The 24,763-nt window shown below is 45.5% G+C and overlaps 1 protein-coding gene across 2 annotated transcripts in view; it reads right to left on the bottom strand.

The window, feature by feature from the left end:
• Positions 1-24,763, bottom strand: part of ANAPC2 (anaphase promoting complex subunit 2) — a 284,740-nt gene that overhangs the window by 109,167 nt on the left and 150,810 nt on the right. For both annotated transcript variants that reach the window (XR_014962878.1, XM_085610066.1), the window contains exon 6: positions 18,730-18,847. Coding sequence is in view for 1 of the 2 variants with exons in the window: in XM_085610066.1 (XP_085466192.1) it covers positions 18,730-18,847 (118 nt within the window). In the remaining variant the exon portion in view is untranslated. The remainder of the gene's footprint in view (positions 1-18,729; positions 18,848-24,763) is intronic.

Genomic DNA, 24,763 nt, shown 5'->3' on the forward strand with positions numbered 1-24,763 from the left:
TCGGCGTATATGCAGAGGACGGTTAGGACCATCCGTGCTGTGGGCTGGTAACGTACTTAGCCTGGAGGATTCCAGTGACTATAACTTTTGTTTATTCGTTGTATTGTTTTTGCCTTCATTAAAATAACTAACCCTTCACAAGTGGTTGCGTCCTCATTATCGTGTCTGTTAAACGATCCTGAGACGTTCAGGGCGTTACAGCTACCAAAAGGCATAAAAGCACACAGTTAAAAACACATAAAGACATTGGAAGGACTATCAATATATTAAAAAGGAAAGAAGAGGTATACATGTCCGATACAAGAGTCCCCATCATACACATATTACACATACAACAATTAATCACTATGGTCAACTTGAAGTAAAACACATTATAGAAAGTCATCCAAGTAATAGTGCATTGAAAAACTCGACCAATAAAATAGCATAGCAATAAATGCTTAAGAAATGTCTCCATGATTAAGTATTTTAAAAAAAACCTAAAAAGAGTATATAATATTAAAAACTTAACAAGCATTTGCAATGCAATAGGTCTCGCCTTTGGGACCTTGTATGTATTTAGCTATGCAGTACATTAGCCTGGGTGCTGAAACATCTACTGTTCTTTAACATAGAGGGAAAGTAAGCAACAAACTGCGTGACACGCCATGCATTGGAACACATGGAGAGAAATATTGCCTTTCAGCGGGAAATGGTTTGGTCCAAAGCTCTGTTTTTAATATAAAATCAGGGACTTCGGTGGTCATATCACTGAAAACACAAGATTTGAAAAAATATTATGGTCTACGGGTGCCTGTGAAAGAATGTTTCTATAGACTGGAATCTAGAGAATGCTAAAGTGATTCTGGTATTTTACTGACCTCTGCTGGTCGTTTTCTATCAAGAAAGTTAAATAGAGGTGGTTGCCAGAACATTTTTTTCACACAGAGGAAGTCCCTCAGCAGGAAGCAATTCTGGTATTTTACAGACCTCTACTGGTCGTTTTCTATCAAGACAGTTGAACAGAAAGAAAGTCCCTAAGTGAAAGCAGACAGGTCCTAGGGCTGATCTCCAGAGCCCACAAAGTACATACACATATAAGTGTATACTAAAGTATATACAAGAGGTCTTGAATGCTCACCCTAAAAAGCTTGTTATGCAATTACTGCAGGAACATCATCTTCCTAGATCTCATTGCCCCTAGCAGAAAGCCTGCAACCCCAAAGCACACCAAAGGAGAGGGAAGCATTTGTAAAAATAATAGAGTAGTCCTCACTTGAACAAAGTGTGCCTTATTCAATAGCGGCTATATACATTTCTTACGATAATGGGTTTAAAATTCACCGAAAAAGATAAAATGCAAAGTGTCCTGTTCCGAAAAATTATCACAGGAGCACGGCTTTAAGGTACCTGGCTGTGAAAACCCTTTTGGGAAGACTAAAAACCAGGATATCCGATTCAGACGGAATCTTGTTAAACGATGTTGTACGTTTGTTACTGGTGACAAATAGGGCTGTATTGTGGGGTCGAACTAAGGATGACATACCTTCTCACCATTGGCTTGGCAAGTTCGAGGCCCTCCCTAGTCACCTGCTGCCTATCCAAAAACTTTATTTTATTTTTTTGAATTCAAGTCGTTTTTATTGAAAAGAAAAATAGAAAAATGACAAACACAAACAATAAATGACAAATGAGATCCAATACAAATATGCAAATATTATCTGAGAGCCTTCAATGCTATAGGTGATTCATACCCATCCTGGACACATAAATGTCATATACCTCAGAACGTAATAATAGAATCAGTAGGCCAAAACAATAAGTCAGAATTTCACGTCCGGGTTACATGGATGAACGTGTATCAAGTCAAATTTACATATAAATTAAATTCAATTTAAATTTAAATTAAATTAACTCAACTAAAATATGTCATGAAACCACGCTCAGCATACCAAGAACCGCTCGCTTGTGTTGAGTAAGCAGCATAACTACCAATGCCTTATTCATGTGTGTTATTGTCCCTAAAGCCCCTGCCGCAGTCTACCACACTTTAATACCGGAGTGTTCACAGTCGCATATCCAGCCTTCCACTTCAAGGGGGGTCAAATGAGAACGAGGATCTATCTAGGGCTTTCCATAGCCGCTTATGTGGAGCACGCCACGGAGAGGAGTGCAGAGCCGGATTGTCAGCTCCTCTTAGAAACGAGAGCCATTCCTGCCAAACCCTGAATGAGACCTCAGAGGCGCTCTTCCATTTACATAGTACCACCTTACAAGCTAACGTGAGTAAGATATCTAACAACTGACGATCATTGTCATTATGAAGCTCCTGATCCAACACACCCAATAGAACATAGACGAACTCTCTCTTAGATTTGATCCTGAAAACACGATCTATGCAATCAAACACTTTCCCCCAGAATGACCCCAGTGCCGAACATCAAAAAGCATATGAGCCAAGTCTCCTACCGCCGACTCACAGTTCCAGCATATGGGACTATCTCTCAGATGTGATTTATGAAGTTTTTCCGGCGTCCAATACGTCCTATTAATGAGCATGTATTTGGTTTGGGCTAGAATCGGGGAGATCTTATTCGTTAGGGCAGTAGCATGTATCAAATCCCAATCAAACATCAAACCGGTAGAATTGGGTTCAGATTCCCACCTGGATTCATTATTTTTATGTGCCTTCCGTGGTACAGGGAGAAGTAGTTTATAAATTTTGGAAACAAAGTGCCCTGACTTCAAAAGTCGTGGGACATGGGTCTTAAGCCATGGGTCACTCGTATTGAGGGAGCGCGTAGACAGAATAACTTTAAGCTTCAAGAAGTCATAGAAATCCATCTACATTTACCTGGCCTGGAGCGTGGAGAACGGCAACGGTTGCCCCCCCTCAAACAAGTCGTTCACTAGGTTAATTCCTCTCCTAGACCAACTCTCCCACTGCAGGAGTTTTCCTTCCATCTTAAATGAGGGGTTATACCATAAGGCTACCATAGTGGTCTTTCTCCAAAGTAGTCCTACTTTGTGAGTTTGATCAAGCCTCAGAAGTGCTCTTCTAGTGTTTAGTAGGATGTATTTGGAATGGGGCAGATGGGATAAATCCATCGAGAGCAATGCTATAAGAGGTGTGTTACCGATCAAGGACCTTTCAATCTCAATCCATAACGGATTGTACCCCGTATCTTCAGTTAGCCATTGGGCCCCTTGTTTACAGAGAAAGGCCGTCTGATAATTCCTGAAGTTCGGAAGACCCAGGCCTCCCTTTTCTTTCGATAGCTGTAGCTTCTTCATAGATATCCTGGGTTTCTTCCCCTGCCACAGGAACTCACCAAATAGCCTCTCTACCATTGTCAGGAAGGCCTCCGAAAAGGTCATTGGCAGCATGCTCGCCAAGTAGTTTACCAATGGGGTCACCATCATCTTTAAAGTTTCCGCCCTGCCCCACCATGAAAGAAACTTCGGTGACCATCCCTCTAATAATTTCGATATTTTCTTCAGAGTTGCGTTCTCGTTGACTTCCAATGTTGTGATTAGATCCTTGTCAAACTCCAGCCCCAGGTACTTAAAACAGCCTGGTTGCCACGTCAGGCCAGAGTTCCCCAGAACTTCTCTATTACCAAAATTATTCAGTAATTTAACCTCTGTCTTATCTTTATTGAGTTTGTATCCCGACACCCTGGAGAATTCGTCTATGGTAGAGATGAGGGCTGTTATAGCCTCCTCTGCCTTTTCTGATACCACCAAGACATCATCCGCATATGCGGTCAGCTTTATTATACAGTCTTCAAATGGAATTCCAGCAATCCCTTCATTAGTTCTCAAACGATAGAGAAATGGTTCTATGGCTAGTAAAAACAGTGAAGGAGAGAGGGGACACCCCTGCCTGGTTCCCTGGTGCAACTGAAACGCAGAGGAAAACGAACCTCCAGCTCTAACTCTAGCAGAAGGGCAAGAATACAAGGACATTACCATCTTCGTAAAAGAATGGCCTAGGTTGAATTTATTTAAGACCGCATGCTAGTAATTCCAATCGACTCTGTCGAACGCTTTTTCGGCGTCAAGTGTGATTGCGACAGTGGGGTAGACAACAGTTTTGCCTTTTCGAGTACATGTGCAAGTATCCTGGTGTTATCACTGGACAGTCTATGTTTTAAAAAACCCGCCTGCGAAGCGTGTATTAGTTTGGGCAATACCTTTTGCAGTCGACTAGCTAGGATCATGGCTAGGAGCTTACAGTCCAGATTAATGAGTGAGATAGGCCTATAATTCTTTGGAAGCGTTGGATCTTTCCCCTCTTTTGGTAGTACTGCAATGATTGCCTCAGCTAGCGTTCCTTTCACCTCCCCAATGGTGCTGATATCCTGGAATAGATGTAAGAGTGGTTGTAATAAGAGGGAGGAAAAGCCCTTATAAAATCTAGCAGTGAACCCATCCGGGCAGGGTGCCTTCCCGCATTTTAATGATTTAATGACCCCCTCCACTTCTTGAAGTGCGATTGGACCGTTAAGGTCATCACTATCTGTATTAGAGAGGGAGGGAAGATTGCACTTATCCAAATAACCTTCAATTTCGGAGTTTACTACTTCTGTGTTTTTCGCATAAAGTTGCTCATAGAATTGTTTGAATACCTCCGCTATCTTTACTGGGTCTGAGTGTGTCGACCCCCCCTGATCCCTGATGGAGTTTATCATGTTTTTCTGTATTTTGAATTTGAGGTATGCAGCGAGACTCTTCCCTGCTTTATTTGACTCACATAGCTTGAATCTCTTCCTCCTTGCTAGCCAGATCCCCGCTCTTTCACTTACTATTTTGTTATATTCGTATTTCTTATTAGCTAGTATATTCAGTGTTGCCTCCTTCCTATCCAGCAGGTGTCTCCTCTCTAGAGTGGCGATTTCTCCCTCTAAGTCCTCCAATACTTTATTATGGTTCTTGTTTATTGCAGATTTTATTTTAATAACAACCCCTCTGATCGTGCTTTTAAGTGCTTCCCAGCGAATCAAGTCAGTAGTATCCCCCCTATTATTATGTTCTAAAAATTCTCTAATAGCGGAATCTATCGCCCCCTATGTTGTTCTTTATCAAGGACCTCCTCATTAAACCTCCAGATTGACTAGTGAGAGGAAAATCTGACGTTGGAGATGGACAGGGAGATACAAGAGTGATCATATAAAACCCTCGGCTCTATGGATGTGATGAATAAATAGTCAATCCGGGAGAATGAATCATGCGGATGAGAGTAGAAAGTATAGTCTCTCCCGTCAGGGTTCTGCAACCTCCATGTGTCTACTAGATGGAACCGTGTACATAGATTAGTAAAAGCCTTATGAGATCTATTGCTTCGAAAGGAGCATTTAGAGTCTCTGTCCAATACCGGGTCAAATGGCAGGTTGAAATCCCCTGCAAGAATGTGTACGGCCGAATCATGGATAGTCTCGAAATGTTTAGACAGCTCGGACCAAAAAGCCAGGTCACATGTATTAGGAGCATAAACGTTCGTAACATAGAATTCAGTATCATCCTTAGCCAATTTAGTTGTGACCCATCTCCCTTTAGTGTCGGTAGTGGAGGAGAGTAAGTCTACATTAGAATTTTGTGCAATCAATGTCAGGACCCCATTTTTCTTCCCTAATGCTTCTGACCCTGCAACCTAAATGAAAAATTTATTCCTGAGAGTGTGAAACTGTGCAGCACTAAGTTTAGATTCTTGCACCAAGACAATGTCGCCTTTTTGCCTACGTAAATAATCCAGGACCTTCTGGCGTTTAACAGGCTGATTAAGACCTTTGACGTTAAGAGAGAGTATCTTCAGATTGTGCACTCTCGGCGTGCCCATAGGAGTGTCAATTGTGGATAGTGACATAGGTTTTCAATCGCTAGACATAACAAATTATTAATAGACTGCACTTATATGTACTTATATGGGACCCCTCAGACTTGCCTAGAGCGCCTAACCATAACGACATTGGCCTGCAGGAAAGTATAGCATCCGGTCTAACCGGATCAGGTGAGACAGCGACAGGATGAAAGGTGTCAGCAGGGGTAACGCAATAGAGTACTCTATCGGTGACATGGTAGTGTAAATGGCACTGGCATTGGTATAAGCAATGGAATTGGCTGTGGCAGTGGCAGTAAACTGGTGTCGGCCTTGGTATGCGTTGGATCATGACAACATAAATAACACAAAAGAAAATTAACACTAACAACAAACATGTACCCCCCCTATCCCCTTGCCCCCTCCTCCCACCCTCCCCTCTATCCCCAAACCTCCCTCCCCCCCTCCCCGAGATAAGCTAGTAGACATGGTGACACGGAAAAGACAGTGTCCCCCCCATGGCTTCAAGCCGTATCCATGTTGATAGTAATACGGGAGTCAACCCAACATACAAAACGTCACCTAACTGGTGTATCCATGAAGTAGTAATACTGTTTTAAGTACCAAGTGAATAATGCAAACATAGATCAGTATATCCCCAGCGGAGTTCTCTACTATCTCTACTTCTCTGACCACAGTAACCACATATTCCCCCAGCCAAGAAAACATCTCCTAACAGACCTCCCCTCCTCCCCAAGGCACTTAAACCGGTGTAATACAAGATCCTCTCATGAGCAGGACATCGGGTGCACCTTCAGAATTCTAGACTAGCTGGAGTCCACCAGTGCACCCAGGAGACCAGTTCGTGATAAGCATTTGAATAAGACAGAAAATGCACCTGAGCGCTTAAGATAGACTCAGTACTGAACTAGTATACCCCCGTCCTCCAGAGCATAGCCCAACATAGCCCCACATTGTGTCAGTGCAGCAGGTTATCCGGACCTACTAGTATGTTACCACCGGTGATACAAAAAACTGTTGCATAGAAGGCAGAGATCTGACCCTATTTAGCGGCAGAAGTAGAGGCCAGTGATGATGTATCCATAAGCAGATCCTCGCCTCCTTCCAGAAATCGCCTGAGCTTTAGCGGATCTGTGTAAATCTGTGGAGAGCCTTTAACGAAGATACGGAACCTTGCAGGACCTACAAAACCAAATTGGTGACCCAACGACTTTAACTTTGGTCGCAACGCAAGAAAGGCCTTCCTCGTGTCTACAGTTTCTTTGCTATAGTCCTGTGATATGTAAACCTTATTTGACTTCCATAAAACATGGTTATTTTTGCGTACAAAGGACAATATTTGATCCACATGTTGGTAGCGCAAGGGTTTACACACAATAGGTCGTGGACCTTTTTCACCCGTCAGGATCCTGCCTGGAACCCTATGAGCTCTATCAAATTCCAAGGGGTGATGAAAGGTAAGGTTGGTTGCCTGTGAGAACCATGCCTCCAGAAATGGGACACAGGACTCGTATGCCTCTTCTGATCCCTCCGGTATTCCAAAAATGCGCAAATTGCCTCTTCGATTTCTGTCCTCCAACTCCGACAGCTTCCTTGACATCTATTCTGTGGAGATATGTAGGTGTTTAAGAGAGCTACAGGTTTTGGTCTCTGAATCTTCCAGTCGGCTGATTCTCGATTCTGACTCTGTAAGTCTAGCATTAGTGTCACTGATGTCTTTACGGATAGCTACAATTTCTTCCTTTGTGGACCTTGCAATCTCCTTCACCTCTTCCAGTTTGTTCAGTATTATGTCCATCGTGTCGGTCACATCTTTTTTACCCTTGATGGGTGAGATTGGAGCCGGAGGTTCAGCCTTAAGTCTTTTCAGGTTCTTTGTATCTTTGTCCCCCATTTTGTACACACTGTTGGAAATTACTTGATACGGTTGCTAAGACTGATGATTCTAAGCAGGCCCAAATAGCTTTTGGCTAGGACTCCAGACACAATATGAGCACACGGACAAGATATTACCACAGCAAGAGAGCTTCCACCTGGACTCCTCCCACCGCTGCCAGTGGCGTAGTCAGCGACTTAAAACTGCAGAGCGCACCTCAGAATTTCACTCGTGGTCACTTGTGTCACTTGTGATCACTTGTGGTCAGCAAGTTGTTGAGCACATACTACATCGCCTTCAATCTGCTCCGACCTCCTTGATCCTCTTTGCTCCACTACTACTGGTAGTTGATCTAATCATTCAGCAGATCCTAACAGGCCAGGCTACCCCTGCATACTCGTCATTCCTTCCGTAGTCCACGAACTGTACCGCTGTACAACTGCACAGCTCCCACGTGCCACAAGACTTTGATATGGTGCGTCAGCCTCTCACAGATTTCTCAGCTCTCTCCGATCTCTCAGTTCTCTCAGATTTCCAGACCTTGCAGCTCGCTCAGATCTCCAGGTCCCTCATGTCTCTCAGATCAGCAGCTTAGAGTAATGGCGGTGTTCATACATATATGGGAAGAGCCATGGCACCTATGTCGCCATCAATCCCCTTTGCAGTATATCTTGCCTTCAACCAGAAACATACTATGCGCACTCCATGTGTTGACTTTGTAATTGTAAAACGCTAATTAGCTTACTACAATGTTCCGAGAGGAGCCTCAATAACCGCCGACACAGCCGCCATTTTGTAAGGATCAGGGGAGTGATCGTGTGCACCAAAACCGCTGTCGCTGCTTACGCCACCTTTGTCTGTGATACGCTGTACCTGTGGTACGCTGCTGCACCCAATTGCCTCTGTATTCATGTAGCTTTAGTCGTGGGGTATGTCGCTCCTCTTACACTCCGGCGGCAGCCCTTGCGTCCCGATCACACACGGGGGCTACGGAGACTCTTGTAGCCGCCATTTTGCCTCTCCATACCTCGCTTTTTATTGGCCCCGCTCAGCATGTTTGGGGTGATATAAAATATTATCCGCTTTCCATTCCAAGCGCTTATTAATAATCTTGCGCTGGCCTCTCCTCGACTGTCTTCGTTTCTTCGTCACACTTCGGGACATACAGAGACTCTCAGAGAATTCCAACATCTGCCATCTTGCACACTCCACACAACGGCGATATCCAAGCGTGTCGGGAATGATCTATATGCACTCAGATCCACTCACTGTTGATGTGGTGGCGACGTGCTTCCTCCGATCTTCCTCCGATCTCCTCCAGCACTCCGGTGAGGTAGCGGCAGCAACAGCGCCCGTCCGGGACCGGCAGGCTCCAACTGCTGCACACCGCCCGTGTTCGTTCTCCAGGGCACCGCGCTCAAACTTGCTTCCGGGAGCACCTCGCAGACTCAAATTCAACCCAGAGGTAAGGCTCAGCCTCCGATCGATGAAATCGTCATTCTTGTCACCTATTTGACAGGCATTAACTCCTAAATCACTCCGTATTTCCCTGCCACGGGAGGAGCGTCGCTCTAAGCCGCCATCTTCTCCGGCGTCCAAATCACGCCCCTTCCAAAAACTTTCTTTTAATGTCCTTGATCTCTGCCAATCCTAGAGATTTTGGATTACTATACATATCTGGACAGCCCAGCAGCGTCAATTGCTCCCTGATGTATTTTAGCCACGGAATTTGTAGGGGCAATGCAAACCATGATACCCATCTGATTAAGTGGGAGAAATGCTTGACCAGATCCTCAACCAACATATCAGAGGTGCAACAGCAATATAATCCGAGATGTACCCCAGGCCAAGCTCCTCATGTAAAATAAAGGCAGGGATACTAGAGGGGAGAGCTAGGAGGCTGCGCATGAATTTGTTCTGGACTCCCTGGAAGTCCCTCACATCCTTGTGACCCCTTACGTCACACCCATATGTCGCCATAGGGATACATTTCTCTTTAAAAACCTTGAATATGGCAGGTATTGGTTTCGACGCCAATGTTTTAGCAAAATCATAAACGGCCCGACTGCTCTGGCCAAAGTGTTCTTTTTTTAATTGCCTTTGTGCAGCCCAGGACCCATTATCGTCAAATAATACCCCCAAATACGGAAAAGTGGACACTTTCGACAATTCCACGCCCCAACAGAAAAACTTTGTCTAGCTGCCTTCTTACTGCCCATTGTCATTGTGTGTGATTTGGTAAAATTGGTCGCTAAATCAAGTGACTCCATACAATCAAAGTATTTAAAAGAATTTGGAGACCTATGGCAGTCCTTGCGAACAACACTGCATCATCTGCGTAAAGTAATGCTGGGACCAATTTGGACCCAGAACTTGGGATGTCTTGAGTACTGCCTGTGAGGTGGTCTCCTAGTTTATTTATGTAAAGTGTGAACAATAGAGGTGTAATGATGCTCCCTTGTCATACCCCTCGCTTGACCTCCCAGGAATCTGTTAGACTACTGTCATCTTTAAATCTTACAACCACGTTGTGATGGACGGAATGCAGAACAAATCAAAACATTCACCCCCAGTCAAGATTTCTGGGTTAAATCCATCATTCTTTTGCTCACCATGCCACGCCAGTTTAGACCTGGCCATATGAAAATCAGTCTTGACCCTGTGCCTCATGGGAACAGTCCAGCCCGAACTGCCAAGTCAGAGCCACCTTGGACCGTAAACAAGCACCCTAGGACTGGTTTCGGGGTTTCACCCCTCTTCAGCCAGGATAGCTTGATTCCAGTGGCACAGTGAGCCCAGGACCCACGTCTGGGCATACCTGGTGCACTTAGGGCGAGAAAGCAAAAGACACACAATTGAAGAACGGAATGCAGAACAAATCAAAACATTCACCCCCAGTCAAGAGATCTGGGTTAAATCCATCATTCTTTTGCTCACCATGCCACTCCAGTTTCGACCTGGCCATATGCAAATCATTCTTGACCCTGTGCCTCATGGGAACAGTCCAGCCCGAACTGCCAAGCCAGGTTCTCCCTGGACCGGAAACAAGCATCCTAGGACCGGTTTCGGGGGTCGGGCTGGACTGTTCCCATGAGGCACAGGGTCAAGACTGATTTGCATATGGCTGGGTTCAAACTGGAATGGCAAGGTGAGCAAACAAACGATGGATCTAGGCCCAGATCTCTGTACTGGGGTGAATGTATGGCATTGTTCTGCATTCTGTCAATCAACTGTTGTTTTTGCATTTGTCACCCCAAGTGGGACGGGTATGCCCAGACGTGGGTCCCGTGCTCTCCATGCCACTGGAATCAAGCTATCCTGGCAGAAGAGGGGTGAAACCCCGAAACTGGTCCTAGGATGCTTGTTTCCAGCCCAGGGAGGACCTGGCTTGACTGTTCCGGCTGGACTGTTCCAATGAGGCACAGGGTCAAGACTGATTTGCATGTGGCTGGGATCAAACTGGAATGGCATGGTGAGCAGAAAAAACATGGATTTAGGCCCAGATCTCTGTACTGGGGTGAATGTATGACATTGTTCTGCATTCTGTCCATCAACTGTTTTTACAGTTGTATTATTATGGGCATAGTGTAAAAAGGATACCAGACTTGATTCCATGCCCTATTCCCACACAATCTGCCACAGTTTTAACCGATTTACTCGATCAAAGGCCGACGTTTCATCCATGAATCCCATGTGCCCCTCTTTGCTATGGTAAACTTCCCAATCACCAGGCTCAAATTTGTACATTGATCCAATGTGCCTCTCCCTTGCCTGAACCCGTACTGCAAATCGCTAATGACATTAGAAATTTCTAGCCATAGTGATAGCAGCTTCAAAATCGCCTTTCCCATGATTTTGGCAGCGGAATCCAAAAGTGAGATAGGTCTGTAACAGGCAGGGTTGTCCTAAGCACCCTTCTTAGAAAATTAGGAGCCTTTGCCCATGATGGGGGAAAGCCACAGGTACTAGCAGCATTAAAAACCCGAGCCAATATTGCAGCCCATACCAGAAGGTCTACTTTATACAGGTCAGCTGGTACCCCATCCGGGCCAGGGGCCTTTCCTCCAGCTGTGGCAAGAATGGCTGCCTGGACCTCAACAACATTAAAATGAAGTGGCTCTAATGGCAGGATAGGCTCCCCCCTCTGACTCCAACCTCTCAAACTCACCATCACTGTACATTCCCCCCAAAAGCTCTACCCACAGTTCAGGGGCTACTGTGCAGTCTGTATTAGTTTTTTTTGGGCAGAGTGTTATATAGCGCGAACTTGACCCGGATCGGGTATCAGAGCGCTTTACATAGCACCAGTTACGTTACATGAGGACACACACATTCATTTTTTGTTAGACACGGGAAGATTAAGTGATTTTCCCAGAATCACAGGATGTTCAGCGTCATTACCGAGACTCAAACCCAGTTCCCCAGGTCCGAGGTCGAGCGCCCTAGCCGTTAGGCCAACTCCTCTCCCCCTTCCCTTCTACGAAAAAAAACGGGCTGTTCACCACCACCCAGAACATCTTACTATCTGAGTATGTGCTTGCTTGACCAAGATCCTCCCAAGCCCTTTCCCTGATAGTTTTCTTCCTCTCCTGGGTAGCCTTCTTATAGGTTGCCCTGCATGCCTAATCGTACTCACATTCCTGGGTTTTTGTTTAAGAGCATTTATTTAACCAATTAATATGCAATCATGCTTGAATGCCCGCAGGTTTCAGTGATAGGAAATCCCAGAGAAGATAAATCAATGCACTTATATGAAAATATGCACATTTCAGTATCAGCCTTCTGCATATCTACTGTTGTTTAAGCCTCTTTACTAAAATTCCTTTCTTTTTTAACCCCCTTTCCTCTCAATCCACACAGTTATTATTGGCCAGGCAGTCATGGCAAAGTATATTTAGAATCACTCACAAAGCACCCTGTTGGAGGGATGGTCAGAAGCAGAAGCGAGGAGGGCGTATAGGATCAATACTGTAGCGTTTATTGGTGTTATAAAGCACAGCTCAGTAACGATAAGGGTTTCAAAGTCAGGATGAACACAATAGTGGTGATATAAGCCTGTTTCAGCACAGGGTTGTGGAGTAAGGTGCTCTCTCAAGTGTCTCGGTCTGAAGAGGACGTTCCGGATGTCCAAAGGAGCTTCTGGTGCTTCTGGGGAATTCAGGTGGGGTCCTGGAGTTCACTCGCAGCAGAAAGTAAGAAAAGGCAGTGGTCAGTAATGATGCCCTACATGAGTCTGCTAACCGTCACCATACCACGTGCAAAGTTTGGTCACAAAAAGGGTGAGGGCTAAGGGAAAAAACAAGAAGGCAATAATCAAATCAGGTGTGGATCAGTCGGTTCCTGACCCTTAGTTTAGTTGCTCGTAGTGCCCGCTCGGTAACTCACTCGATTGAGGGCAGGGGAATCTTGGGACAATGTGCGAGAGGTAGGGGTAAGTCGGAGGTTTTAATACAGGAACACCCACCACCAAGGCAGTTCTCCCCTGGTGTCCCACTCTCCCTACACCCCACTCCCCGTGGTTCTCACACGTCCAGTCACGTACCGCTAGATGCCACAACTCTCCTGAGTTGTGGCGGCTCGTGCATCCTCCGGGATCCACCCAACCTCCGTCCAGGTTTCAGGAGCCTCCGGATCGTCTTCCTCGGCGTCTTCCAGTCTGGTGGCAGCGGCGTTCTCTAGCAGCATCTCGGTTTCTCTGGCATCTATCCCGTCTTCCTGTTCCGGATACTTCCTACCAGCTGACACACCGGATGTGTCATTTCCTCGCCTTTTCTGCCTGGCTTGACCTATGTCTGGCGTTGGTTGAATGGGCTAGTCGTCCCGCCTCCCTTGGGACACACTGTTTCCGGGTCACTTGCTTCGCTCTGCGGGACAAGGGAGAAGTCCTTCATTATTTCTGGAATTTCGGATGCCTCGTCGTCTTCGTTAAGCTAAGGCAACCATGCGGGGTTTACTGGGGTTCTGGGGGTGGTAGCGGGTTCTCCCCTGGGGTCTTCCTTACACACCCAATTTCCGTTTGTATCCAGATTTAAAACTAAATGCAGATAAGGAAATAAATGGGTTTCTGTCTGTATTTATCTGTAAAAATCAGTAAAAATGGAAAACAGGGAGCCTTACTTATATGTCATTGTTAAAAATGGGATCTCTACTGGAATAAATTTAGAGGATACATTTGTGACCCACCAGGATTAGACAATGTACAACGGTCAGAATAGAGATGTGGGAGGACAAGGGATGGGGGCGGTGGGCGGGACTGCTGTTAGAAATTCACTGGAGGTCGGTCCACATATTGATGTCATAACGGTTAAAGTGTATTGGTGCTGCAAAAACATAATAATGTATAAATCATGTGTAATATTGATTCCCTATGTTTCTGTTTCTAATAAATACAATAAAAAATTTTTTTTAAAATGGGATCTCTGCAGAGACCACCACTCTAGTCAGGGCAAGGGAGTTACACACCAAAGATAACCCCTGCTCACCCCCTTGGTAGCTTGGCACGAGCAGTCAGGCTTATCCCAGTGGCAATGTGTAAAGCATTTGTGCAACACACACAGCAACAACATACTAGGCACACCACAAAAGGAACTCCACACAAGGTTATATATAACAAATAGCCTTTGTATTATCATAAAACACATTAGGATAGTAATCACACAATATACACTGTGCCAACTGGCAGTGGGCAATATTTACAGGGGATTATATACACATGACAGGGCCAACTGGACCGCTGTCAGAACCATCACAAAGTGAACTTAGTAAATGTAGAACTTATCATAAACATAGAACAGAACCAGTAACTACTGGTAACCACTGTACTCAGCCTCTAACATAAACCACATTATGCACAGTATCACATTAGGCACGAATACATTCTGCGTCAACCTCACCAGCATAAACACATTATGCAATTCTCTCATAAGTCTAAACGCATTAGACCCTAACTTCCCAAGCATAACTCACATTAGGGGCATAAATCACACAGTGGAACACAATCTCACTAGCATAAACCATAAGATGCAAAACAACCTCATAATCATAAAAAAACACATTTAGAGGTATAACACAGGGTGCATAAAACATAGTACATACATTACATTTCCTAGCACCACATAATCACATTAGCACATAGTCTCCCAAAAAAAGACCATAGTAGAGACATTACTCATTTTAGGGCCTGGCGCCCTATTTACCTCACAGTCCCCCTGGCCAACTGGCCATCTCAAAAGGCCTCAAAATGCCCTGTGTCCAGAATGTCAGGGCGCGCTGCCAATGCAGCGGAAGTCAATGGTGCGCACTCTGCGCAGGCCTAAACGTTGCAGCTGGCACTAAGTGCTGCACAGTTGTGAAGGAAAGGGGGAAAATTAGTGCATCTCACTCCTAACTGCAAAAAGACATGCCCCCCAAAGAACTGAGGCCTAAACGATGCAGCTGCCCACTACTTGCTTTGCAGCTGTGAAGCAATTATAATGAGGCCTGGCACCACTGTGCCCTTTAATTCAATGTGCCAACGTTGGAGCCACACGGGGCTCTAAAACAATCATAGTCGCAACTAACGTAGCAGCTGCCCTCTAGCAAGCGGGGCAGCTGGGAATCAACATAAGGGCCCAGCACTACGGGGCCCCCTGGCCCCAACGGGACCTTTAAAATATCTTGCCCCAAGTTGGAGCCACACAGGCTCTGGAAATAAACATGCCCCTGTTGGAGCCACACGGGGCTCTAAAATAATCATGCCCAAGACGTTGCAGCTGCCCGCAACTGCGGCGCCGCTGTGAAAATCAGCACCACACTGGGGGCACTGAAAATGCTCACGGGCCCCTCTGGCCCTTTAAACAACAATGTGCCTCCTTCATTGGAGAAACCCCCTATCAGGCGGGGACCGCTCAGGAAATAGGCCGGGCTTGGACCGGCACCAACAATGCGCCTAGCCTCCCCCCCTTAGCCATTGCAACTCACCGGCTCTTGGCGGGGAGAGAACTCCTCTCTTCCCGGTCTCCGCTTGCTCCGGCTGCCTCTCTTCACCCGGGCCCCCTCCTGGGACCCGGGACTCCGGCACAGCAATTCCCAGCGCAGGGTTTCTCTTCCTCGCGGGAGCCCCGCGCTGTTCTCGTATCTCCGGCGGGCGAGACTTCCTTTCCTCAAGCGGAAGTCCCGCCCCGCTCCAGGCATCGTGCTGCCTGACTTCCGGTTTTCGCCTGGGCAGCAGCTGTGATTTCCATTAGCAAAGTGCGGGGTGGGCACTCACCAAGGCAATCACAGCGGGGTGGGCACCCGCAGCAGAAATAAAGGCACCAGTATGCAGCAATGAGGGGTAGGCTCCCTCTATTTAAATACAAATATGAGCAGGGTGGGCACCCGCGATTGTAGGAACAGAACGCGGGGTGGGCACCCGTAATTAGAGCACAACGGGGGAATCCCTACGCTGGGGATTCCCTCTAACAGGGCTGAGCTGAGAAGCCCACGCTCTCCATCAGTTGCAGGGAGACAGCGTCTTTAGGAAACAAAATAAAGCGCTCAGGTGCTAGGAGGTAAAAAACAAAGTCCCAAGGAATAGCAAATGAAGCAAAAGGTCCCAGTAAAAAGGTCCTCACAGATGAAAAGGGCAATGCAGGGCCCAGGGAGGCAAGCCATCATGGTAGCCCCCTCTAGGCCTCAGCAGCAGCACGCCCAGGCAGGAACAGAACTGCAGAACTGAACATGTTCATGGGGTCGCAGCCCCTATATTTATACCAATTTTCCCTTTGTGTCACAGCACAGGGCTTGGAGATACCAGTCAGAACTGGTTTGGGGGAGCTTTGGAGCACTTTGTTTTGCTCAGCTCCTCTCTCCTTTGTCAGGTGGGGGCTCAATGATCAGACGCACCACAGGGGGAGGAGCCGGCATTGTGGAGGGAAGGCACAGTCCTATTCAGGTCCCAAGTGCAACTCCTCCCTCCCATCTGCATGCAGATCTCTCTATTCACCACTGGGCAGACTCCCCTGTCTCCTGGAGCCACCCACACCTCTCAGCTCCTGTCAATCACAAGCCAGACATGCAATTCACATCAGGCAGGCAGACACACAGCACACAGAAATGCCAACTTCTAAAAGTGGCATTTCTCCACCAGTCACCATAAATCTGCGCACACCATTGCGCAGCATTTATTCTTACAAGTTCACACATACTAAACTCGACCCTGCACTCCCCTCATACCAGGACTTACCATGGACACATATATCCCCCATGCATTCCTATGGTAGGGCAGGCCAATCTCAGCACACGCACTCAGAGCGCACACGCACTTTCCACTGGGCCACAGTGCTAAAGTGCCCAGAGGCCTAAAATCACTACAACCATGTCAGAGCTTAAGGCAAAAAGTTCAGTGGTGAACCTGCCAAAAAGGGCCAAGTCCAACAGGCATAAAATGCAAAATTATCGCCCACCTACTTTTAGCAGCGAAACAATGCATCCTTTCGTTATGGAGCACTACAGGAGTTTCGGGACAGGCGGTTTGGATTGAGGGGATTTTCTGGAACTTACAGTGGAAAAAGTTTCCAAACAGTTTAAAGGAAGGAACTGGAGTTTATGAAACAGTGGGTATGCTTTTAGTCACTAAGTCTATGTACTTTCGGGAGCTACAATGCCCCATAACACAAAGAGCCCTGAACACGCTGGAAGATTCCAAACTGGATTTCTAATACATGAACAAGAAAGATGCTGGATTCTGCAAAAAAAACAAATTTGATTTCACACGAAATTGTAATCAATTCATCAGTCTGTAATTTGGCGGAACACTAACTGAATGGTGAGGGAAGAGGTTTTGCTTTTGTGGGTGAAGGGCATTGTTAGAAATGCTTTATTCTTTCCTGTCATGATAGGAAATAAAAATGTATTTTAACTAACAAGTATTTGTATTGGTCTGTGCCTTTGATGAATTAATTAGAATGTGAAATGTGCTCACTTCTGAGACTATTCTTGTTATGACTTTAGTAGTTTTAGCTTGCCTGTATTATTTTGAAAAAAAGGCAGGAGAGCATGTAGGCCCATGGGGAAGCCTTATTAGAATCACTGAAAATATTTTGCCAGTAATGGGCTTAGTTTTATAAAGGGTAAGAAACTGAAGTTTAGTAGAGTAGAATAGCACACTGCAATACAAACAGAACTAGCACTGCTTTAGGGTACGATCACTGGATTTCATTCAAGCTGCTCTTCTAAATGAGGCTCTTAGAAACATACATCTTCTGCACATTATGTTTAGTCAGGTAGTGATTATGTTCTGTTCAGCCAGATATGCCCCTCAGGTAGTTATTGAGCAAGCTCGTATCTTTTGTGATACGGAAAGTAATTCTAGAAACATGCAATTGACCAGGACCATAGAGAACAGCTCAATATTATTCTCCACTAGTTCAAGGACTAAGAAAGAGGGTGAAGGATGTGGATGAACACCAGCCAAGACTGTTGGGCAAAGAGAAGCCCATGCCTAGAATCAAAAGGACAGTGACCTTTAAGGTGCATTCCATGTCAGCTATCGGGCCAGGCAGATTACACCAAGTGTCCAAAAAGCATTTGAAGAAGGGCCATAGCAGGTCACCATCAAAACAAAGAAAAGGCTATTTAGAGGTATATTATAATTAAGAGTATCAACTTGCATTGAAAGAATAACTTATTCCTAACACAACATATTTATCCCCAAAAAATTGAGAGGATGTTCTGGTTAAAATCCAAGACCTAAAACAATAAATACAAATTGGCAAATACAAAGCACATGACCCCACACAACATGTGATGGATGACATCACAAACCACTTCACCAATGACCTCACTAAGACTTCCAATTGCTGTTTTACACATCTTTTTTACAGAGAGCAGGAATAGAGACACATATGTAAGTTTTCAGAGAAATCCGGATGCTAAAAGTGACACTGTAGCCTCCCCATCCCAAATGAAGGCTTGGGTAATAGCATCTTTCATCTGATATGGCTGAAAATGTAACCGTGGTGGAGATGTTCTCTGAAGGAGCAGACTTTAATGTCTTCAAAAGGTATATTCTGACCTTAGATATTTACGGATTGGCTCACAGGCAACTTCTAGAATAACCATGGATGGATCCAGCTCCCGCAGGGCTTTGATTGCAGATATGTAGAGGGTTATTATGTCAGATGTATTCACACCTAAAAGCACAAAAATAAAATAAAGCCAACTTTATTTACATTAAAAAAGAAATGAATCTCTTCCCACAACATAACACACAAGCACTTTCAAAAATCCAATTTGTTTTACAAAGATACCTTTTATATATCTATATATTTTGACTTTATATGTTCACTGTAGCATGAGATGCACTTTTTAAAATGTAAAGACCTGAAAATAAACATAGCTTTGTAACAAAAGCTAGACACATTTCTTCCACCAAAAGAAATAAAAAGCTAAAGCCAGTGAATCAACAATAAACATCAGCCTTGTGATAGCAGTATATGAATGTTCAACTCAAAGTAAGAAATTAAACCATCAATCCATGGCGAGTACTTTATGGGTATCAGGAATTTACCTACAGGACTCAATTTTATTAAACAAATAATTTAGATAACAGTGATGAAAATTGTATTATTAATTTTATGCTATTACTCAAGATGTTTTAATATGACTTACGGTTATTAAAATATAAGTACTTGTTTATACACATTGGAAGGGTAAAACACTTAATGGAGACCTTCAGAATGTGAGCATATGATATGTGCAACATACTAAATGGTTCATGAGCTAATATTAAGTTCCACAAGATTCTGAGCAAAAATTGTGCCAAAATACAAGCATGTGTTGGGCATACCCTTGCCACTGACGGCAGTACATCAGACATGGGACCTCTCCTCACGGCACCACTGGCGCCATGCTACACACGACATACAAGACCCAATCAGCGTGAAACAGGTATTGGGTTGCTTGTGTTCCAGTTCAAGAAGGATCTGGCCTGGCAGATCCGGCTGGACTGTTCCTATTAAAGCAGGGTCGAGACCAGCTGCATCTCCTCCATTAGGGCAGAGAAGCGTTGCACCACTACTTAAAACACTGCAAAATGTAAAACTAAAATAGTAATAAAATTAATTTATTACCATTTTATTTTTCACTGCTCCCAGCCCGAGCCAAGTGTCAGGGTCGGGCGGGGACACTGCTGCCGATTGGCAGAAGGGGAGGCATGGTGGCCACTTTGGTTTAATGTGTGCATGTTACTTTGGCCGACTGTCTTGCGATGGCCAGCCTGACATGCACACTTTAAACCTCTCAAACCCAAGCGGTCTTAGACAGTTAGGTGGAGAACAGACACAGGCCTTCAGTGCTCAATGAAGTGTCGAACCAGCCCGCTCCAAATAATCCTGGTGCTTCACTCATGCTGCTTAACATTATCAGCAGAATGAGAGTAGCGTCTGGAATGGTTAGAGAAGTTGGCACTGAAATCACATACTCCAGGAAGACTAAAGTACACCATGGAGGACCGGACGAGGCAAGCTACTGGGTAAGTCCATATTTTATTTTATTACCCACTAACAGGCACTGGGAGAAACCTGTACTGACTTCAGCCTTACCTTTAGTGCTTTCAGTCAAAGAGTGCTATAAAAACGGTTTATAACAAGCCATGATTGAAAGCTTTTGTGTTGACCCTAAAGGCATTCTCCCTGTCTCACAGTGCCGGTCAGTAAGGCAAAATGATTAACTTGCTTGCCCCACCACTTATGCATGTCATCAGCTTATACTGGTCGAGGCTCAATGAATCAATCAAACCGGATTTATGGAGCGCAGCTAATCACCCACAAGGGTATCCATGCACAGACTCAAGCTGCTCGAGGGCATCAGTTCAACAGCCAGGTATTGAGTCCCTTTCTGAACTCCTGAAGAGAGGGTGAAGTCTGGGGCCGGAGAGGAAGGCTGTTCCTGGACTTCACGGCGAGGTACAAAAAGGACTGTCCTCCACCGTTGCTTCGTTGGATGCAGGGGAGAGGGAGGCAGATCACTGGAGTCTGGGGCGTTGGCAGAAGCTCATGAGGCAGTGTATGTAAGCTGACCCTTGGTTGTGCAGGGCTTTGTATTTGCGTCAGAATCTTGATTTGGCATCTCTTGTGCACAGGGAGCCAGTAGAGTTTCTTCAGGTGAGGGGTGGTGTGGGCTCATCTGGGGAGGTGGAGGATTTTTACCCGCCGAGTTCTGAATAGTCTATTGTCTTTTGAGGAGGTGTGTGGTGATTCTTGCGTAGAGTGCTTTGCCATATTCGAAGCGGCTGGTGACAAGGGCTTGAGTGACGATGCATCTGGTGAAGACTGGCAGCCATTTGAAGATCTTTTGGAGCAGGTGCAGAGTGAGGAAGCAGGCCGGAAGAGACTGCGTTGATCTGGTTCTTCATGGCGAGTTTGCTGTCCAATATGATGCAGAGGTTCGGGCGTGGTCCGGAGAGATGTTCCCAAAGATCAGTACTTCAGTCTTGTCTGTGTTCAGCTTGAGGCAGTTGTTTTGCATCCAGTCGGCGACGCTGGTCATGCATAGGTGGAAATTGGTCCTTGTGGTGGATGGGTCTCCGAATAGAGAGACGATGAGCTGGGTGTCGTCTGCATAGGAGATAATGTTCAGTCCGTGGTTTGACAATGTTGGCTAGGTGGGATGTAGACGTAAAATAGAGTAGGGCTTAGGGATGAACTTTGAGGGATGCCGCAGATTATGTTCTTGGACTCCTAAGTGAATGGTGGAAGGCGGATTCTCTGTATTCTTCCGGTGAGGTAGGATGCGATCCATTTTAGGGCGTCGTCTTGGCTAGCGATCTGATGAAACCTCTTGATCAAGGTATGGTGGGACACACAGTCTAAGGATGCTTCTCCTCAGTCTAGGAGGGTTCTGATCAATGTTCCCTCTAATTGTTTTCCTCTGTGTGCAGCAGTGGGAGATCTCTGTGCACTGCAGACAAGTCTAAGTGCACCAAGGAACTGATCATGCATGTGAGTTTTGCGCTGAGTTATATAAATTTGTGGCAATCACCACTTCAAACTCTTGTTTACAAAAACAGGAGCATTTCACGCATACAGCTACATTTAATAGGGACTTGTGACAGGTATGTAATGTAGATACACTCCGTTGTGAAACTAATTGTTTACTCTAGTAGCACCTACACCCTAGGTTTTAAAAAAAGGACAGGACTCAGAAGGTTGTACCATTATAGGATTATACTGAAGGTAAAGTGGTGTCCTGATGACAATACCTGGAAGGGTTAGAGCTGGGTAATGTAGCTTGTATGGCCTCGGAAGAGGGGGCTGGGGTGATGGTACATGCTTCTACAGCATGCTATAACATACCTCAAAGCAATTCTAATGGCGAACAAGTCATAAGACACTAATAAAGCGATCATCTTTACGGGAAGATTGTGAGCCTCTTCTCTGTGGAGTTGTGGATCATCAGGCTGATAATTGCCAGGTAGGAGTACAGGGTCTTTGAATTGTATCGGTTTTGTTTTTCTTCCACTTTACTTAATGCTTCTGGCCTTGCTTGTCACAAGTCTTGTCCCCCCTCCACATCTAAGACCCCTCTTCCCAGGCTCTTCTCAATGTAATCCAGGACCTCCACATATGCTAGGTCTGTTGATCTTCAAGTCCACATCTACTTTCTTATTAAATATGTCCACCAATACCATCAGTGTTCCCATACTCCTGAAAAGACCCACTAAACCACTCTCCTCAGTGGCATTGCTATTTGCTGATCCACCGGGAACCTGGGACTGCAGGTTAAAGTATTTTTCTCATCAGACTGGTAAGTCCCAAATAGGGCAAAGCGTCTGATTATTGAACAATTTGAAACGGCTTTTCTTGGACTGTCAAAGTAGAGTTTAAACAGGTACTGGTATCAGACTGTGACATAATCAAGTGCTTTTGCATGGAATCATTGAAGCTAAAAATTGTGTGTCCCTAATTCGCAATCTTCATAAGACACGACCTTTACTTGTGACTTGATTGTGGGGTGGAAATCTACAAGCCAACGGGCGGAGGTAAAATGGGTAGTGCCTAGATAGTTATGAGATGTGTTTCATTTTATAAAAGACATTACAATGGATGAATTTCTTGTGTTCCAGTTCTCACTATCTTATCTTATTGGGTTGGCTGGTAAATATGAATAGAAGGAATTTGGGATGCTAACACCCAACTACTAATATACAGTGCTAATTATGTCACTTTTAACTCATTCGGTCGTATCACAAACACAATTTCTTTTTGTACTTGTTACATACATACATACATATACACACACACACACACACACACACACACACACACACGTATTGCTCTTTACTGGAAGGTAGACGATGCAAGAAAATTACATTAATACAAACTGGCCTAGTAATTGTGTCAATTGTGAGACGTCATACCAGCATTTTATACGCTCTGCTTTTTTTTTATATGCTTAGATTGTTGCACTCATGCAAGCTCAGTTTGAAGGTGGGGGGTTTATAATGGGTCACAATGGAGAGCTCTGGAGTTAAGGCTGACGAAGGTGTGAGATCTGTACAGTGCCCGTCAGTGGGTCCGAAAGTTGTTCAGAATGTTGTGCATCCAATTGTTAGCCCCTCGGCAGAGCACAGATATCAATGGTACAATTATAACTGTGATTACATTCAAATGTGTGCAATACATAACACCTTAAACAGCGATAGAGTGAAAGTAAATGAAAATGCAGTTCTTTCAGGTATGGGGGTGATTGCACTACATCTTCAACTAACTGCAGTCACAATGACACTTCTATTTGCCATGCCTTTTTTAGAGAATTTTTTTTTCATCCCACTTAACACCAGGGTGACCAGTATGATTTCTCATTTTGCTGGCAGCAAACTTGAGACATCAGAGAATAGAATGATGAGTTGACACTATGTGCCATGGAAAGGGAGGGAGCACAAATTAACTACTGGCTGCAGCGCACAGTAGAGTGAGGAGTGAGTAGAAGTGGGTAGGCAAACAAAGTAACAGGGAGAGCTGAGCCAAGTGCCGGCTAGGGCTCTAACACCCCGTTTATAAGCAGAGCTCTGAAAATAGATCTAAATCTTAAAACAAACATCACGTTAGAATATGATAAGTTATCTTCAAGAAAGTGTATATTTTTAACACACACAACCGATTCACCTTAGCACATCAGTTTATTGGAAAAGTGTTAGACCTGTCAGCCCTTTGGGTGGTCCCTCCTCATCATTATTTATTTTGTCCCACTTTTGCCTCAACCCCTGTTTGAATTTTTCTTTTTTGGGAACCACCAGACTTTTTAGTGTTGCTGCAGATTCAGGGAGCCATTTTAGCTACCCCTGAAACTTCTGTCTGAGGGCCTGGAGCACAAAATGGTGGCCACCTGTGACATCACCAGCATCCACTGGAACCTACCAGCACCTTCCAGAACATTCCAGGAGATTCCAGAACTCTGTGACAGTTGGAGACCGTTTAGAATGTTGGGAGGATAAGAGAGGCAGTTGGCAGTTGGAGCTGGCAGTTGGCACCTGACTGGTGAAGAGAGAGGAGCACAACAGTGAAGGAGGAAGGAGTGAAGCAGCAGGGGTGGAAACTTGTGCCTGGAGTGGGGTCCATAAACCCACCCTTGATACTTGTCCCTACTGATGGATCCCAGCCTATAGCCCTGTGTGGGAAGAAGACAGAAGAAACTTATCCTAAGGACCTGGACAGCAGGAACAGGCCTTAGAACCAAGAAAGCAGCAAGATCCTGACCTGGAAACTGGTTTCCCTGGAGTCCGGCGTCGAGTAGCCTGAGACCTGGAGCCCGAGGTGGAGAAGCGGCGCTGACTGAAGTAGCAGACGTCGTACCCGGAGCCGCCTGAGGTCGTGAGAGGGCGCCGACGGAGGTCGTGAGGAATACCAGAGGTCGAGGAGGAAGTGAACCGAGGTCGAGCGAGCGGCGTCATCGGAGGAGTGAAGTCCGCCCTCCGGAGTCGTCGGAGACCGAGGTAGAGGAGCACCGGAGGTCGGGAGTGAGGATCGCACTCCGGAGTCGCCCGGAACCTGTGTGGAGGAGCACCGGAGGTCGGGGGTGAGGATCGCACCCCGGAGACGCCGGAAGTC

The sequence above is a fragment of the Triturus cristatus genome, chromosome 1_2 (genome assembly GCF_964204655.1).
Source record: "Triturus cristatus chromosome 1_2, aTriCri1.1, whole genome shotgun sequence".
NCBI lineage: Eukaryota > Metazoa > Chordata > Amphibia > Caudata > Salamandridae > Triturus > Triturus cristatus.